This window comes from Lacerta agilis, chromosome 11, assembly GCF_009819535.1.
Source record: "Lacerta agilis isolate rLacAgi1 chromosome 11, rLacAgi1.pri, whole genome shotgun sequence".
Taxonomy (NCBI): domain Eukaryota; kingdom Metazoa; phylum Chordata; class Lepidosauria; order Squamata; family Lacertidae; genus Lacerta; species Lacerta agilis.
The window spans coordinates 19,965,393-19,985,412 of record NC_046322.1 but is presented as its reverse complement, the minus strand read 5'-3'; the positions used below and the strand labels follow the sequence as shown (position 1 = coordinate 19,985,412).

The following is a 20,020-nucleotide window of genomic DNA, read 5'->3' as shown; positions in this document are numbered from 1 at the left end:
GTACTCTAAACTCTCCCAATGGGCCAACAACTTCAAAAAAAAAAATCCAACATAGGTGAAAAGTACCCTTAGAACAGTGATGGCCAAACTTGGCCATCCAGCTGTTTTGGGACTACAATTCCCATCATCCCTGACCACTGGTCCTATTAGCTAGGGATGATGGGAGTTGTAGTCCCAAAACAGCTGGAGGGCCATGTTTGGCCATCACTGCCTTAGAGAAAGGGCAGGGATGATGGCTGATCAGGCTTTCTGCAAAGCAAAGCAAAACAAAATCTGGAAAATTACCAGATTAATTGCAGAAAAGAGGAGGCCATGGCAGTCCAGCAATAGTGTTGTCGGAATCCCTGGATTTTCCAGAGGGCTCAAAGAGGGTTATTACTTCTTAAGAAACCAGCTGAGGAAAGAGGGGGAATGTTTGCCCCTTACGTAATGTGGAGCAGGACTCATCTGCTTTTAGGAAACTGGCATTAGCTACAGCAGGAGCAGCTTTATTATACTTGTATGTTAAATCAGATTCCAAACCTCTAGCCATGCATTAGCCTGGCATTTTTATTCCACAGGGTTCAAGTGCTTTTTGCACTCAGCTGCGCCATCAAGGCTTGCCACCATGGCTTTCAGCTTGTGAAAGGTTACAGATTATTGCCACATTAATTTTTTGCAAGGGCAAGAAAGGCAGGCGTTGATCTGGCTGCCCTGCCGCTGACTGTGCCTGCTTCACTGCTGGGTGCGATCCAAAATCCACAGAAGGGCAGTACCATTGTTGGGATCAATGAAATAAAGAGCGTTTGCAGTCTGCAGAACAGAAAACTAGCTCAGGCAGGAAGTTATAACAAGGATATAAAGCCAAGAGCGGTGTAGCCTGCAAGTTACAACACCCATCAACTGGAGTGCTTGGCTGCATGTGATTTTCATGAGACTATTGGACAGGTCTGTCTTTGGACATGTGCGATATTATTTGAGTCACTACTTGGCTGTGGAGAGAGAACCTCTCCTGCTTCCAGGAGAAACATCACCTGAAGGCTTTTAATGTAAGTACTGGTGAGACACGAAAGGGAGATAAAAGTATGGAAAGGCAATGCATAATTTACAAAGCAAGGCACTTGATGTGGATAAAAAATGGCTGCATTCACACAGCAGTTTATTCCATTTCCCCAACATTTCCCTGTTAATTCCAGTATTGTATTTGACCTTTCACACAGTGTGAAAGCCACTTCCGGAATATAGTGCATTAACCTAGAAAATTGCAGGAGTAAAATGTCAAAATTTAGGGCAATATATCAGCAGACGATGCAGAAAGGGTGGGGAGTAGTGGCACTTGCCCAATGGTTCCCTGGTGCAAATGAAATTTAGTGTGGCATGGCGGTATATTGGCCTAAAAGTTCCATAAGACAACCGATACTGCAATGTGACAGGAACATCAGAGAACAGGACAGAAGTGCCAGCATTATTAGCAGGAAAACCAACGCAATATTCCTCACGTCTGAATGCACCCATTGGTACAAGTGGCGAGTGGGTAGGTGTTGAAATCCCTTTCCTTTGGCTGTTTTGGACTGGAAAGAGGAGTGCACAGCCAATGCAGGATTTAACCCCAACCCCAGATGATGCCACAGGTAGGGCATGAGGAAAATGGCCTCATGGGTCAACTTAAAAATATAAACAGGGCACAGATTGCTATAACAAGGAGACGGCTGAGTTCTTTCACGGATGTGAAAAAGTAAACTATTGAAAGATGGCCGTTAGTACAAAGATAATAAGTGTCCATCTACCACTTGATTAAAAAAAACACTTATTGCTTAATTTTCTAAAGGATTGTTTTGAATTAGTGTTAATGGTGATGCTTAGACAAGAGAGTGCAAAAAGAAATACTCATAAAGAAAGAATAGTTTTGTCAAGTGATGAAATTAATTGTGCGAGTGAAGGAACAGCTTATCAAATAATTGTGCTGGTGAAGTAAGAGCTTATCAGAAGTTCATTTCAAAGTTTTTAAAAACTGAGTAAAGGCTGGTCCCCTATGATTGTTGCTATAATGAATTTTCTATGCATAGAAAAATCATAACACAGCTTGGTTTAAGACTTACAGTGAAATCTTAGCGATACATGGTATTGCTTGTAGGGAACTGAATTTTTCTCTCTCAGTGGATCTTCTGTGTCTCAGGGCTTTTTTCCAGCCAGAACTCACCAGAACTCAGTTCTGGCACTTCTCAGGTGGGCACCATTACCATTGTAAGAGAATAAAGGAGGTGTTCATGGTGCATTTTGGCACCTCTTTTTCTAGAAAAGGGGGAACTTGAAGCCCAGTGGTGTAGCATCACACCCTTTGGAGCATTACATGATACACAGAAAAGGAAAGGAAGAAACTGGCTGAAGTTTTCAGCAGTAGGCATGCATTCTCCCTAATATCTCCTGACTTTCAAACCATTTCCTTCAAAACTCTCGAGTTTCCTGGAAGGTTATCAGAGCTTCCTCAAGGGTGGGTTTGTCCTCACTGCAGCCCTGTGTGAATAGAAAGCTGCCACAGATTTGTGTCCCAGAATTCTCTGCAAGGCACCAGGGTTCTTCAGGAGGTAAACAAATGCAAAAGGGTTGTGGGTTTGCTGAGAGTAGTACGCTGCAAAGTAAAATCTTAAGAAGGATCAGGAATCCTGACCTGATTGAGAGTCCATCACTCTACTTCATTAGCAATCCATTCTGACTGATAATCGCCCACACAGATTTAATAATTGAATTTCTGTAGTATTAACATCCACCCATTGATTGTTGCTAGGTCTCCGTCTGCTAAAATTAAACAGCCCTTCAGAAGCCAATACTCTCTTCTTGAGAATATAATTACGCACTACAATCGAGTCTCGTAATTGCTTGGTGGAGAAAAATCATCATGGGCCCCATGCGCAGGATTCCCTATGAAGGCATCACATAGGAAAAGTGAACAACAAAAGTGACTTACCGGGGCCATTTAGATATTGCGTGAGTGAACAGTGCAACCGAACAATTATAGGCTCTGTGCGGATCACGTCCCATGCCACTGCAATCTCTTCCTGAATCAAGAGCACAACAGAAGCCATTAGCCATTATCATCAGGTTCAAATTCCGCCATTCTCGCTTCCAGGGCTGGCAAAGGAAATGAATGTGCTGGCCTAAGTTGCTGTCTAGATTGATTTGCCAAGGCATGAGTTCTATCAGCTTCTACTTGATATTAGTAAATGGAAAGAGGTCAGTAATAAAGCATGAACTGGATTTTGACTGAAATGGGAACTTTCCCCTTCCCATGGTACCTATACATATCTCTGCCATGGGCATCGTTTTATCCCATAGGTTTGCAGAAATGAAGCTGTACAAAAGTTAGTCTTCTTGTTTTATTCCCCCAGAATGGGGAGCGAGGGATGGGCTATGCAGGCATCTAAGCACTGTGGTTTCCATCTTCAGTGGCATGCAACAGATTTACTTGAAGTCAGTCCCACTTACCCCCACAGTGGCTTACTCCTAGTGAGTACAGAACAGTTGCCTTTGTCCAAATAAATCCATCCCATTACTTCTGGATTACCCTCAAATATATTTCAGTTTCAGAGTCAGAACTAGGGTGGTTTCATTAAACTATAGTCTATGGTTCACAGCTTTTACTTAGCGAGATGTGAGTTATAACAAAGTGGGCTGTTTTGTTCCCATAAATTGCCCTGAATTTCCTCCACGAAATATCTACATTGAATCATGAGAGACTGCCATCTACAAGCCACATCAAAAATGTTAATTCTGAACATAATCAAAGTTACATAAAAAGATGATTAGAATCCAATTCCTGATTTATTAGTCACAGTTATGATCTCTATATCGATAAATTTTGGAATGAACTAAGCATCCCAGATATTAAAATCCGACTGAGCAAACCTTTGGGGTTTAGCAGTCATGGAAAAGGTTGAAAATGGTTTTAAATGAAGAAATGACAAAATTTATTCCAGTACATTTAAAACAAAATAGTGCTTTCTTTCATAGAGATTTTGGCCTGAAGTTTGCATTTCTTGGCTTGGATGACAAATCTTGGCAACTCATCATCTTCATAAAACAGCCAAGCATTGTCACACGCACGCCACCAAATTCTTCTTCAGTTCAGATACTAATCCAAGATGGAGATGAACACAACTCCTCCCTGTCATTGAGAATCTGTTCCCTCTGGGTGTGGAAGGAAAACAGACACTAGCACTGTTTAGTAAAAGTTTTCCTGTGGTTTTCTGGAAGAGTTCACACATTGCTACAAAAGATAACTCCAGTCACAGTTCTTGTGCTCCTTGTGTACAAGCAAGGTCTTGTGCAAAATAGAAAACACACACACATTTTCTCGTACAACACTAGTGTTAAGGCATGTTGAATTTTTCACCTTTCAAATTCCCAAAATGAGGGGTGCTGAAAAGTTGTAACATGATTTAGGAATTCAAAAGAGATTTTGGTTAAATTAATATAATTTAGTTTTGCTTGGTAAGGAAAATATGTGTAAGATTGCATAGAAATCACTAAAAATGATTGCCAAGTACTTGCAGTTGTATATTATTATTATTATTATTATTATTATTATTATTATTAATTACCTGACATTTTTCAGAATGCAAAATTAAAATTCTTTGGTTTTCCAAAAGCAGTTTATGTACTTCTTAATTAAATGTAGACTTACCAAACTCAATGTTGTCCGATCACAAAAATAATAGCAGATTTGAATTCCTCAAACCCAAAAACATATTTTTAAGAACCCTCACTGAGGGAATTTGCAAAAAAATAAGTTTTACCTCCTAAAATGGCATGCTCTACCCTAGTGTGCAGTAAGCCACTTCTGTGGATGACACAAGCCTTTCAAAAAGGCACTTTTGGACCAAAAACCATCCTTCCATGGAGTAAATGCCTGGAGGATATGCAATATGGCCCATGGGATGTCTTTCCTGTCTTTTCTAAACTTTACACATTTTATTGCAAACACGGCAAACCAAAACATAAAATGAATAACTATTGCGGAGGACTATTACACCAGGTCCCTTGTCTCCTGCTGTAAACTTTTGATATTAATGGAGAAAGTAGTATCATTTTAAATCATCATGACATAAATGTATACAACTACGCCAAATATTTAAGAGGTGCATGGAACTTATCACAACAATGTTTCCACTATCATGCAACGGAAGCTTCTGGTGGTGGAAGAAGAAGAAGAAGAAGAAGAAGAAGAAGAAGAAGAAGAAGAGATGTGCCACTGTGTGGCTGACTACACTTCTTGATGAAAAACAAAGGCAGATATGTATTAATGATTGCCATATTACCATATGGTTCAATTACTTACATCAAGAAAGCTAACATCAATATGCAGATCAATGTCTACATCATCAATGGCTCCATATTCCCTGAAAGGAAAGAACAGCATGTTACAGCTAACTTTGATAATTGTGACCATCCGAAAGAGATATCTTATCAGCAGACTGAAGAAGATAAAGCTAGGAGACAGTCAACCTTATATTTAACCCAGTTTCTTCCAGCATAAAAATGGGATGTCTTACAGTACTGAATAGGTTCTGTTGCACCCACACCAAAATGGTTCCAATGTCACCTCTGCATGGATTTTGCTGAGACTACACCTCAGTAGCAGAGCTGATCATTTGCACACAGCAGATATTTATGTACAGTCTCCAGTATCTCAGGATAAAAAGCTCAGGTAGCAAATGAAGAGATATATATCTTGCCTCAGACCCCAGAGAGGTACTAACAGCCACAGCAGACATTACAGTAGTGAGCTGGATGGACATACTGTATGTATAGTCTGATCTGGTAGACAATAGCTTCTTGTGTCTTCAGCATAAAGAAATTGGAGGAGACTGTGGCAGGATAACTTCCAACAGGAAGCCTTTGGGAAATGAGTGGCATTTTAGCTTACATTTGGAGATGTGGTTTTAATGGTGAAAATGTAGTTCCATGCTAAGCCACAAAAATGAAATGGAAGAAATGAATGTGCAATCCAAAACAGCCAAAATAATTTCCATTCTAGGGCACAGCTAGTGCAATGCAGCAGCCTGAAAGATTCTGTTATGAAGCAGCATTGCCACATATTATTGACTTTTGATCCACCAAGTCATTATCTTAAAATCATTAACTTGTGGAAAAAGCCATACAAAACGGACACTTCTGTGAAAGCAACAGGATTCCCACAGACCATTGCAGCCTGTAAAAGTGAGAAAATAAATATTTTACATTTCAATTGTGGTTTCACACTTCCTGTTCAATCTCATTAGAATGATGGTTCATAATAATAATTTATTATTTATACCCCGCCCATCTGGCCGGGTCTCCCCAGCCACTCTGGGTGGCCTCCAACAAATACCAAAATACAATACAGAGTCACAAATTAAAAACTTCCCTAAACAGGGCTGCCTTCAGGATGGTTCAGGATGATACACGATGTGTTATACTGTTCTTGGTACACCTCAGCTTGTTTTGTCTGTTTGTGGAAACCAAACCATTTTTTCCTACCAGGGATAATAATACATAATACAATAATACAACCAGTAGATTGAGATCTACTGGTAGATCCCCAGCTGATCCTGGTAGATCGAGTGATCCTCCTTAAGTTACAGGGGGAAAGCTTAAAAAAAACCCTCTGTGCAAACCTCCCCCCAAAAAGCTCAACAACTCTGGGCAATTCACCCACCCCACGCACGCTCCTCCTCCCTCCAATGACAATGGGTACATATCACTGCCAGTGTGTGTGTGTGTGTGTGTGTATATATATATATATATATATATATATATATATATATATATATATACACACACACATATATATACTGGGAGTAGATCACAGTCTCTTGGGAGTTGGACATACATGATTAGGGAAAGCCTGGTCAGGCACAATGCAACCACTTCATAATACTAGCCTACATCAGATGGCTGTTGTAAGGATTACTGAAATAGTATATGTAAAGCAATTGAATCATGCAGAAAAAGAAAAAGAAAAATTCCCAGGGTGAGAGTACAAAGATCATGTAAAATCACAACAGAATCAACAGTAGCAATAAGAAGTTAAAATCCCAGATAAGGTAATTAAGCCCCCATAATAGCCTACTGGATGGCGAGAGATATTGCCTATCACTAAAAACTCATCAAGTGTTAGTATATCAAGGTACCAGTCATATACATTATCCCTCATGATATTGTAACAATACTAAGTTCTACCTCAATTACTCTTTGCACATACTGTGGAGCATTCAGTGCAGCAATGATATCATGGCATCTGTCCACTCGTGTATGGGGAGGCTACACCGGAGATTTGCTATTTCGATTTTCTCTTCTAGGCCCAAGATCAAATCAAAATTTATTGCGGCTATAAGCCCATAAAATCATAAATTATGAGGCCCAAGATGTCTTAGGCCAACTCTGTGGATAATGTCATTATATGGTTTAGCCACTAGGTGGCACTGGATTGAGTTGCATGTTGACGGAACTCAGGAGATTCCTGTTACTGCTGGTACTGTTGAAAAGAGGCAATAAAGTTATTGTCTAGCTTCCTGGTTGATGTACCCTCTAAGCCTTACATGACACTAATGATCCCTGTATGACAAGTCATGTAATGGTCACACGTCTAAGGAAAATGTGGCAGGTTGGAAAATGTGGGAAGTTGCTGGTTGGCTGGGGTGCAGGGAAGATCACAAGGTGATCCTGGTGGAAACTGCAGATATTCCCTAGGTGCCAGGTGGGTTTGCAGGCCAAAGAATAGCTAACAATGCAAAGAATGAAAATTCAGAGCAGCATGTTTTGACCACCAAGGAACTTGTAAGCACTTTTAACAGTGGCACAGAGAAGAAATGTGAAATGTTCTGGGGTTGTTTGGTTTTTTCTTTACTTTTGCAAGCCAGAAGCAGCCAGTTATTAAATGAATTGAGCCTCAGAAGATCACACAAATTATAATGAAGCAGGTACTGAAGAAATTGAGCACACTGACGTTTTTATAAGAAGTTAACATTTACTTTCATAGCCTGTGGAACCTGAGGGAGCTTATTATGAAGGTATACATAACTTCCCCAACTATAGCTGTTATCAGCCTTGCAATTAAATGATTATCTTCTTCATTCCACGTCTGGCCTTTAATTTCCAATACGCTCTGTACTTAATGAATTTCCACTTAATTCAAAACGGCACGTAATGAAAGTAAGATTTTCCTTTAGTCGTATTGTCTAAGGAACTGCAACATACATTCACAAATTCAATTCATATGCCACTCAGCAGAATGAAACAAATGAATTCTAAAGAATATTAATTTGGCTTCACTAAAGAGCAACATATGCACAGCTCATGTTCAAATTCTGACAACTTTTTATATTTTATTCTATGCTAAAATAGAGACAGGCTGAAATGGTGATGAGGAATGGTCACTTGTAAAGTACTCTTGGAACTGAATCCATGAAGATGAAATGGCAAATTAAACAAAATGACAGAAGTAGACTGTTCTTTTTGGTGTTCTTCAGGTTAACTAGACATTTGACTGATCTCTTTCACTAAAATTATGTTGGATATACAGGTACCACAGAGTTTATGAATTAGCAGCCTGACCAAATTCAGACATAATGCTCAGCCAAACCATGGCTTAGCATGAATAACCAAATGTGTGGGTCAAAACAAAATCGAAAATTCTTTCTAGTAGCACCTTAGAGACCAACTGAGTTTGTTCCTGGTATGAGCTTTCGTGTGCATGCACACTTCTTCAGATACACTGAAACAGAAGTGTGGGTGCTATGGACTAAGCCAGAGTTTGCCATCCAAACCCAGGGTGCTATGGACTAAGCCAGAGTTTGCCATCCAAACCCAGGCTTGCGGTTTATCTTGCTCCAAACAAACCTTGAGCTGTACTTGAGGTATGTACTATGGCTTACCACTTGTGGTTTGTCTGGGGGAGATAAGCCACAAACTTATGTTCAGATACTAATCCTTAAACCAAACTGTGGCTTAGTTCACAGAGGCATTGCAGCAACAGGACCAGAGGAGGATCAAAGCAGCCACCATCTTCTCTGTTTTGTTTGTTTGTGCTAATCCATGGTTTGGCTTAGTATTATGGGTGAACTTGGCTAACTATGATGCAGCACAATCCGATGAATGTTTGCTTGGAAGTGAAGTCCCAGTATATTCAAAGAAGTTTAGCAAGTGTGCTTAGGATGCAGCCCTGAACTGCCAAAAACTGCTTATTTAATCACCCGAAGGCTTTACTGTATGTTCAGAAGTCCTCAAATGGCCAAAGACATTTAGCAGTGAAGCCAAGAACAGTATCATAAATTTCAGTAAATTTAATACAACCAAGGGGGGAGGGGAGGGAATCCAGATACCTGAGGGGGGGGAACTATTCAATTTATTTTCCCTCTGAATATGCAGGAAATGACAGGGCATGCACCTGCTTGTTCTGAAACAGAGATTCCCTGTAAAAGAAGGTTACCATATTTTTTTCAATGAGTTCGGGGACACTTTTCAACTTCCTACTAAATAGATGGATTTTGTCAGGGGACTGATTTGTAAATCTGGGGACTATCCCCGGGAAATGGGGACATCTGGTAACCTTACTGTAAGGTAAGGGTAAAGGTACCCCTGACCATTAGGTCCAGTAGTGTCCGACTCTGGGGTTGCGGCGCTCATCTCGCATTACTGGCTGAGGGAGCCGGCATACAGCTTCCAGGTCATGTGGCCAGCATGACAAAGCCACTTCTGGCAAACCAGAGCAGTGCACGGAAATGCTGTTTACATTCCCGCCGGAGCGGTACCTATTTATCTACTTGCACTTTGACGTGCTTTCAAACTGCAAGGTTGGCAGGAGCTGGGACCGAGCAACAGCAGCTCACCCGGGGGATTCGAACCGCTGACCTTCTGATCAGCAAGCCCTAGGCTCTGTGGTTTAACCCACAGCACCACCCGCGTCCCAACCTTACTGTAGAAGCCTTTATTTACTCAGTTTTAGATACCAGGTATACAGTTTGCCCTCAGTGCTAAGCTATATTAATTTACCATCTTCTTCTTAGCTACAAAGTCATACTTAATTCAACTTCACAAAGAGATATATAGATACCTGAGAGAAACTGCATTTGGCCCATAGATCTCTCTTACTGCTGCCAAGTCCGCTTCCAACTGTGGGTGTTTGTGAAGTTCTCCATCATAACTAACCTGCAGAGAAAAGGGGAGAATATGTTTTGCTGGGAGGTTTTCCTTCTTAGTAACTCCCCCCCCCAACCTGTCTTCAACGACTGGTCCAAAGTTGAGGTCACCTTGTGGCAGAAACACAGGGAAGTGCAAAAAATGTATAAGAGCATTAAAAAAGAATTCTCAGTGGATGAGACCAAATGTCCGCTTTGTTTTCTGCAACACTAGGCAAGTGCGTTTAGGATCCCCACAACAAGAGCATGGCAGAAGGGTTGATTGCATACACTGTTCGGGTATTCACTGAACGTACAGCAGCTTGTAAATTCTGAAATAAATTCAACAGGCCTTGCCTGTTGATTTCCCCAAGCAACTGGCATTTATAGTTATCCTGCAGTTACATTATACAGAGTACAATAATGTTGGGTGGCCTTATAGAAATACAGAGGAATAGTGAGAGGAACCAGCTGGGGAAGCACCAAGGGAAGAAGGCTCAGGGTCCGGAGACTGGTGGTGGGACAGTGATGGTTGGTGACAGGGAGAAGGAGAAGAAGACTGGGGAAAGGAGGTGTCAGAAGCTGAAGGGGTAAAAGAGCTCAGAGAGTTGGGAAAGTCTTTGACAGAGAAGTCAAGAATCAGAGGAAGAAGGTGAAGCAGACAAGTGGAAGGAGGGAGGTCAAGAGACAGAGATGAGTCGGGCTGGTTGAGAGTCATGGGTGTTTCCCCCTCCTGCTACAACAAGCTTTCCTCTTCCCTTGTCTCCCAGAACCAGAAGAGGCATGAAAAGAGTGGAGGAGAGATTGACTGCACACAGGCACAGTCTCCGATTGCTTGCAAGAAGCCCTAGAGAGGAGGAGACAGCTGTGAGGCAGTGGGGCTTTTAGTCTCAGCAACTATTTCATGGAGCAAGACCTACAGGGCAAGAGCTGCTGTGCTCATTAGGCCTGAAACTCAGCCAAGTCTGTGAAGATCATGTTTCACTAATGAGGAGTTAACTCCAGCCTGAATTGTGTGACTTACTGACCAGCTTCCTGGCAATTGCCTTATACCAAATGGACCGCTGGCCTATCTTCCTCAGTGCTGTCGCTACCGACTGGCAACAGCTCTTTGAGGCTTCAGGCAGGTGACACCAAAGAATGAACCTAAGACCTTTTGCACGCAAAGCACACTCTATCACAGAGCCCAGACTGGTAACACCACCACCAAAAATAAAATAAAATAGGGTCATAAGAGATTCCTGGTCTTTGGGAGGTTAAATACCGGTAGATGCAATACCTTCTGTCAATTATCACTCAATGACAGAAAACTCTGATTAAAGGAATCTCTTTGCTGTGTGATCTCCAAAGTCAAACACACCCAGAGAGAAAGAGGTTCTGCAGAGGGAATTTCATTTATTGGATTATCTTGCATTCTCTCTGTACCACAATCCCACACAGTACTAGCAAAAATTCAGTCCCCCTCAGCAGTATTTTCACCTCATCTGGAGCCCTTAAAAATTAATTATCCTTCATTAAATAGTCTATTTTTTCTTGGAAATGTAAATGAAAGGGTTTTGCAAAAAGTCTTTTGGGTAAAAATGAAAAGGAAAGAAAGTGGCCTGTTTGAATTGAAATAGGGCTCATATAATAATGTTAAGGTACATTACTGCAGAGTTAAAATAGCAAAAAGAGGCTGCATTCCTTCAAACAAAATCTGATTTAAACTATCCTGCTTCAGGAGAGGTTTTCTTTGATTTAGGGAAGTTAAGAATTAAATCTTTGTGAATTCTAATATGAAATGAACTGATATGCACCTCCTGGAAGAATGTGCGGATTGCAACAGAACTACAGTGGTACCTCGACTTACGAATTACTCGACATACAAATTTTTCGACTTACGAATGAAAAAAGTGCCCACACGCCTATGAATTTTTCGACATCCGAAGGACATCTGTTGGCAGTTTTAGGTGGGGTTTACTCTACTTACGAATTTTTCTGAATTTTTCGTTTCCAATGCATTCCTATGGGGAAATCGCTTTTTTCGACTTACGAATTTTTCAACCCACGAATGTGCATTCAGAACGGATTAAATTTGTAAGTCGAGGTACCACTGTATCTATTGAATCTTGCACTTCTCCAATGTTGTGACACAACTAAAAAAAAAGTATCAAAATGTGCTTTAAAATGACTGTTTTGAACGAAACATTATTTTAGAGAAAATCCGGGGTGTGTGTGTCACAAATTAATGCAAAAATGGGATGGAACTGACACCGGAGTATGAAAGTGATGCATGAAAGTGACACTGACCAAAAAGAAAGCCATCCATTCCTAACCTAGGTGCACTGAACTTTGTATTGGGCAGGTATATGTACATTTATTTGGTTTTTTTGGGTGCGCTGAGGGCTTACCCTAATAAAACTTCATCTATGTCATGCAGAGTTAGCCCCCAGTCTTCCTGGACTAATGATGCCATGCTCTATTTCAAAATGCCACAGCAAGAATCTAAAGATTATTTTTCCCCCACAACGGGAGTACAATATGTTTGCATTAGAAGAGTAGCCTCCTCCATTGCTCCACTCAACATTTTTAGAAGACACGGGACAGTGGCAAATTACAGTGGTTCTGCGAATATTTTCGTCTAGTGAAGCGGCAATGCAAACCGCGGTTTTCTCTAGGCAAAAAAAAAATTCCGTCTTGCGAGGCAGCCCCATAGACAAATTCGTCTTGTGAGGCAGCCTTCCGCTAGACGAATGCCTTCGTCTAGCGAGTTTTCCATCTAGCGAGGTATTCGTCTAGCGGGGCACCACTGTATGTGGTTATAACAGCATCACCCGAGAAGGGGAAATCTCACCATGGGAAGCAGCCACACATTTTGTTGGATTTTTTTTTAAAAAAAATTTCTACACTGCCAATGAAAGCCTTGAGGAATGGCAGCCACAGAACTGGTGGTGGGATGGTAAGAAGAGAGTGGGAGAGAGACAAAGAGAAGAAATGGGTTCACAATAAACTTAGAACAGAATTATAGACAATCTGCCGTCTTCTGAATTGGACTGTAAAAAGCTACAGTTGCTATGAACCTGGTGCGGCAGATAGTAGAAAATATTAGTCATCCAAGTAATGGCTTGAAAACTTCCATTATCCCTAGCTCATCAACCAGACCCATGGGAATTTTCAATGACTCTAACAGCCCATAAAGCTAAGACTCCAATGAAGTCAATACAAAATAGATTTACATGAATATAGTGTAAATAGGAGGGAACAAGGGTGGTCTTGTATCTCATAGAAAGTCAAACGCTAATGTGCAATTTTGCCTGTGATGATGTCAGGGAGTCTCAGACCTTAATCAGAATAGTGAATATGACATTCAGTTCTCCTGCTAAGGGGCTAATTACTGTACTTGATATTCAGAGAAGTCACACTCAGCAGATGCTTAACATGACTAGGCCTGAAGCTTAATGCTTAATGCTAAGATATTGTTTGTTTGTTTGTTTGAAAACGTGCTTCCGAGGCAGCTAACAAGTTAAAAAGCCAGACTAGTTAAACTCAACAAATGATAGTTGGGATGCTGGCGAGGAACACACCTGTTAAACAGGATTACTAGAGATGCATGTTATGTATTTGTTTAATATCTATACATGAGTTTCACTGCTAGTTCTGTAACTACCTTTCCCGCTCCAGGGTGATCCAAATGGGTGCGGTGACAGTTGCTATTGGTTAACTTGTTGGCACAATTTGGATCCTTACTCTGATTGTGTCCCGCCAAAATCTAAATGTATCCCTTTCCCAACTCCAGTTCCTGAGAGTATAAAAGGAGCTCGCCCTTTCCCTCCAGTCAGTCAAGTTCCTACTGCAATAAAGGAGATTGTTCTTGTTAGACTCCTAGCATATCCTTGCTAGCATGCTGAATCACTACCCAAAGCTGATTACACAAAGAGCTGAAATCATATAGACACTGCACTCGCAACATAACACATACTAGCAACACTTATATAAGACAGGAATCCGAGCTTCTGTCTGGGATACTGCTGAAATCAGGAAATAGCTAGGACTGATGGGATATCTGGAGGGCACCAGGAAATTCTCTTCTTGGGGAAAGCCTTTAAAAATGCTGAAGAGTACAGAGAAGTATCTTGAGAAATGAAAGAGTTTTGTTCATGGGTATGGACCTGAGCAGGATGCATTTGCCCAAGCAGCAGATGTCTCTGTGTGTATCGTTCCATCAGCCTACACTGGTATGTGTTTCAGATCTGTCCGTGTGTGTGTGTGCACAGGGATTTGTCTGTCAAATCGGCTTGTGCACCAGTCTCTGCTTGTGTTATCCACCTGTCTGGGAACTTTTAAAGACAAATCTTTTCTTTCTCTAGGTAAGTTTGAATAAGCCTTTCTTTCTGGGAGAAGGGGAAGAGGTTTGGAATCTGCATTTAAAGAAACACTTATCTGCATATAGATACATTCAAACGTCTGGTAGGATGGGGTACGAGAATCGGATGATGTACAGTCTGGATGCCTGTGTATCGCATTTCGAAAGGTTCACGGTTCTTGAATCAGTTTACAAGTCCCATAACAACATGAGTCCAGGTTATCTCAAGGATCACCTGATCCCTTATATCCCAATCTGATCATCGAGATCTTTGGGGGAGTCTCCCATGACCGGGGGTCGGCAACCCGCGGCTCGCGAGCCACATGTGGCTCTTTGAAAGGGCTGCTGCGGCTCCGGGCAGGGCCGGCGCTTAGCGCCGAAATGTAGGCGGCGGCGCGCCGTGCTGCTGGCCCACCCACTTGCCTCCCACCCACTTGCCGCACTGCTGCCCTGCCTGCGCCGCTGCCCCGCCTTGGGGGGCCTCCCGCTGATCGGGCCGCTATGGTTGGTGCTTAGGGGGCTGCCTGCTGTGCCTAGAGCGCTGAGGGAGCTCCCGGGTTCGGGCCGTGCAGCGGCCAATTGTTGGCCGTCGGCGCGGGAGGGCAATGGGCCCTGCCGCCACCGACACTTTCGTTGGGGGCCTCTCGCTGGGCCTGGCGGGCTGCGGGAGCCCCAGGATCAGGCCGCGTGACGGCCGAAGAGATGGAGGCGGGGCCGCTTCCGCTGGTTTCAGGGGCCTCCCGCTGGGCCTGGCAGGCTGCGGGAGCACCAGGATCGGGCCGCGTGGCGGCCGAAGGGATGGCGGCGGGGCGCGATGCACCACCCCCATGGAAAGGGAGACCCCGACCCCCCCTGCCGCCCCCACAGCTCCCGTCCCAAGGGAAACACTCATTGCCGCCATCGCAGCCGCCGCCGCTGCCGGCTAATCGCCATCCCAAGGAGAGAAGAGGGACACCCAGGGAAGGTAAAACCTCTTCCCTGTTGCCCAGCCGCCATGCAACCACCGCCAAAGAGGGGAGAGGTAGGCTGAAGAGGGCCACGAAGGGACACAGGCCCAACCCGAACCCACCCCCCCAGCGGCTGGCTCGTCGGAGGAAGGCCTGACTCTCACTGGTAAAGACCTCTTCGCCTTACTCTCACCTAGTATTTTTTACTTTATTTTTATATATATATTTATTATTCAAATACATTCTACTTTATTTCTTTTCTTTTTTTAAAAAAACTATTTTTTAAATATTTTTTATTACTAATTTTTCCCCCAATATCTTTTCTTTTTTTTCCGACTTCCAGCGAGGACGCCATCGCGGGCGGTCGTGGGTCGCTTCGGCAGCGAAGCGACTCAGGCCGGCCCGGGGGTAGGAGCCCTGCTACCGCAAAGCAGGGCTCCGCTAAACCGCGGGTCGAGCGTCCCGCGGCATGGGCTCTCCAGCGAGCCCGCTATAGCGCCGAACCCTTCTCCCGTTCCCCCTGTAAAGGGGGAGTGGGGGTGAAGGGACTACGGCGCCGGGCTGTGGAGGCATGCCCCAACCGGACCGGCAAAGCGGCGGCCGCCGCTCGCGATGAGCAAGATCGTTCTACCTGTCAGAAGGAAAACAGAAGAAACCCGTTGGCCGTGAGTACGGTAATAATTGGACTTAATTTTGACATTTGGCGCTCCGGGAGTTACGATGGAAAGGAAGCCCGTTTTTTCCCTTTGTGTGGAGAGAAAGTAACTGCTTTTGATGGCGACTGCTGCTGCAGTGGTGGATACAATGTTTTGAATTTGACAAGTGAGACCGGTTAAACCCCTTTTAGGGGACCTAAGTTGGTGGAAATATTTCTTTCTGAAGTGGATAGAATGTAATCTTTCCACCCTGACTCCAGGGAAAATGGCTGCGGAGACTTATGACTAAGATGGAAAAGTACTGTGACTAAGATGGAAAAATACTGAAACCTGATACCCTATGCCCACTTCTACCATGTTGGGTTTCATTTTCAAGCTGGCTTTAGACTCTGGACTGACTCACGAACAAAGGATTATTTTTTTGAACTTAGAATTGCTAAACCAGAAATTAATTTTGCTGAACCAGGATGTCGCAGAAAAGTTATATCCCACAGGAAAGACTCTTCAGAACATTGTTAAAATGGAAGAAAACCTTGGCAGGGAACTTAAGGGAATTATTGAAGTACAAAGTACAATGATTATGCAACTCCGAGAAGATGAAAAATCCTGTTGGGGTGAGAGACCCAGGATCAGAAGACAATTTATATCCAATTTCTGGGGTGAGAGCCCAGGAATGATGGGGAAAAGATTTGTATATTTACGATTAGAAGAACGGAATTTTGAAGCGGAGATGCTGGAAGGTGATAATTTGTGTACCCTGATGCTCCCTGTAAGGACTGTTATAGACTGCGTCTGGAACTGTGGACTTATAAGAAAAGAGGACATTCTGAAAAATGGTTTTGGTGTAAGATGGAGGAATGTCTGGGGGGAGACCCCGAGATGGCGAAAGAAAATGGTTAGAAAAGGGATAGGATGAAATATCTAAAATATAATTAGGATGGTTTATTATGGTACCCTGAAGCCGGTGTGTTAAGATTTTAAGTTTTTGAACTAGAGAAGAGATATCTGAATTCTTTTATTAGCAGCAGTTTAAGTGAAATAAGATGTAAGATGTTAGTTAAGAAGTAATAGGTTAATTTGAACTAGAATTAAATATTGAGAAGTATGTTTAGATTTTCTTTTTGGATGATTTGAATTTTAGACATGAGAAGTTATTAAAGTAAATGGGAATTGGAACCAAAGGAGAGAAAACGGGGGAAGTCACCCAGTATTGATTCGAACAAGAAATTTTTTGTTTGTTTGTTTCAAACAAGAAAAAGAATTATTGGTGTTTTAGTGGGGTTATATTTGTCTTTTCATTATGTTTTGATTGTTATGTTTGTGTGTTGTATGTGTTTTGTTGTTCTTTGTTCTGAAAAAAGCCAATAAAATTCTTATAAAAAAAATAAATCTTTTCTTTTTTTCCTCCCCCCCCCCCCAACCTGTTTTTTGCTTTCTGGCTTTTTGCCTTGCTGTCCCACACCCCCCCTCTCTTTTTCTTCCTCCCCTCCTTTTTTTAATCCAAGGGGGGAAATCCCATTTTTAAAACAAACAAACAAATGAAAAACAAACAAACACCCCCCACAGCTGCTGCAGCCACTCTATTTGAATTTTTATTATTACCCTTTTCTCCCTCTATCCCCCCTTTTTCTTTTCTCTTCCCCTTTTGTTTTTGTTTTCAAAAAAGGAAAAAGAAAAAGATTTTCCCCCTTTATTTTTTATTTTTTAAACTACTACATATTTTTAATAGATATTCTCCCCACCCCACCCCACCCCACCCCCAATTTATATTTTTTCCACCCCACTTTTCTATTCTCACCCCTATCTGTTTTCTACCCCGTCTCTTCCTTTCTCTCTTTCCCTTTGTGTCCCTCCCTCTCCCTTTCTAAACCAAATCCCCCCCCCCTTTTTCTTTCTTTCTTAGTTCGCTTGCCAACCTATCTTAGAGGGGGAAGCCCTCTCTCCCACCCCACCCCCAAAACCAACTTTGAGCTGAACCCCAAAAAACGGGGGTAGATCACTGCTAAAAGTAGATCACAGTTTCTTGGGAGTTGGCCACCCCTGGTATAAGACATGTAACTAGAATAAAAAAATTTAAAAACCAAGCAAATAATTGTAATAAAGCACTGCTATAATTATATATAATTTCCCTAAAATTTTGGTTTCATTCGCCTTTCCGTGCTGAAATGTCACAACCTGAAGGACCATGGCTTGCGCCCCCCCCCCCCCCAGTTTTGATCCTGGGTACGCCCCTGAGTCAATGCAAATAAGTAAGAACTTATTCTTGTTGTTTTTACTGATTATACTTTGCATTGGCTCCTATACGTTATTTATTATTATTGCATTAAGGTAAGAAACAATATATGCAGTGTTATATTTGTTTTAAATGTCGCAATGGTTTTGCGGCTCCCAGTTGTTGTTTTTTCCTTTGGAAACGGGTCCAAGTGGCTCTTTTCGTCTTAAAGGTTGCAGACCCCTGCCTATGACTCAGATACATGGCTTTTAACTATGAGGAGCTGTGTGTTCAGTGCAGTGGCGCCAGGCCATCATAACCTCCTCCCATTTGAGATTGGACAGGTACCCTCTTTGCTTCAGGTGTATGACTAAGACTCTTAAAACTAAGGCAGCATTTTAAGGTAGAATTTGGTTTTGTGATAATTTTTTATTGTTTTATTATCTCATGTTCTGTGGATTGTTTTCCTCTACATTCCTTAGAAATGTGAATAGTTAAGTGATATATAAATGTCTCAAATAAAACAAAACTATGTCTGACATAACACTTCTAGTGAGTAGAAAAAGAATCCAATTCAATAGTAGCACATGTTATAAGTAAAATACATATAGTGTCACTCATTCTAAGGAGAAGCACATACAAATAGCTGGCGAGTGTCAAATTTAAATATAGGATTGTTGTTTTGTCTGTCAATGAACAGATTCTAGGAGCAGCACAGCCCAAAACTAACCATACATGCTTTTGCTTGGAAAAGCACATCTCTGTTTACTATTTAAAGAGCAAACAAAAACTTTCACAGTGAAAAGTAAAATACCTGCAAAGATAAAAGGTATCACTTTCCTGTGTCTGAATGGATTGTGTTTAGAAGAGATGAGCCGTTAAACCGAGACATGATATAGATTTTTGACTGTTGTTCTAGAGAAGGAAAGCTTTTTTTTCTCTCCTGAAGAATTCTGCACAGGTGACTGGCAGGAGTAAAGAAACCCTTTTATCAAAGATCAAAGCAGAGTTTTCTTCTTCGCCGCCACTGTCTTATAATCTCTCCATCACTCACAGCTCTTCGTGTCACATCTGTTTGGTTCAGACTACTAAAAACTGGAGCTGTGCTTAAAAGGCCTGTTGAAATACTTCACCCAGTTTGTGCATAGAGAAATTTGAAGACCATTTCAGTGTATTTCTCCAGTAGTTTTCTCAGGGCAGATTGGCCACCATCTTGGACCCTCCACAAGACCTAGCTTTGTTGTGGGACACTGGGAGGGAGGGAGCCACCACACAAAAAATAATGGAGAATGTTTAGAGAAAATACTGCGGAGGGGCCTTTTTCTTTGTGGGTGAGAAAAATACAGTCTTAAGAATCACACAGCAACAGGGATACTATCTTCCAAGAAATCCATAGTTTCAATGCTCTCAGCATCTACATCAGTAGCTTCTTTATGATGGTAACAAGGAATATTGGAAGTTCCCTTCTGGCTACAACATGGTCTGATCCATGCCTCACAGTGGTCTACACCCAGAAGCATGAGCCTGGAGTTTAATATATGGTCTGCCTACTTTCTGCATTAAGGGTTGAGACCAAGGGAGCCGATTCTGCCAGTAAGCAGTTGCTTCTCTCATATCTCCGCCGCCGCCCCTCCCCCTTCCTGGCAAGATTTGGGCAAGTAAATGCTCCCAGAATTCCCCCTTACAAGGAGGAGATGAGAGATTCAGGAATCCCACCAGCTTGTTCTGAA

The 20,020-nt window shown here is 42.3% G+C and overlaps 1 protein-coding gene across 6 annotated transcripts in view; it reads right to left on the bottom strand.

Moving 5' to 3' along the window:
• Nucleotides 1–20,020, bottom strand: part of PARP8 (poly(ADP-ribose) polymerase family member 8) — a 158,774-nt gene that overhangs the window by 45,348 nt on the left and 93,406 nt on the right. For all 6 annotated transcript variants that reach the window (XM_033164017.1, XM_033164018.1, XM_033164015.1 and 3 more), the window contains 3 exons: nucleotides 10,070–10,164; nucleotides 5,315–5,375; nucleotides 2,945–3,035 (listed from right to left, as the gene is read on the bottom strand). In XM_033164017.1, the coding sequence (XP_033019908.1) occupies nucleotides 2,945–3,035; nucleotides 5,315–5,375; nucleotides 10,070–10,164 (247 nt within the window). The remainder of the gene's footprint in view (nucleotides 1–2,944; nucleotides 3,036–5,314; nucleotides 5,376–10,069; nucleotides 10,165–20,020) is intronic.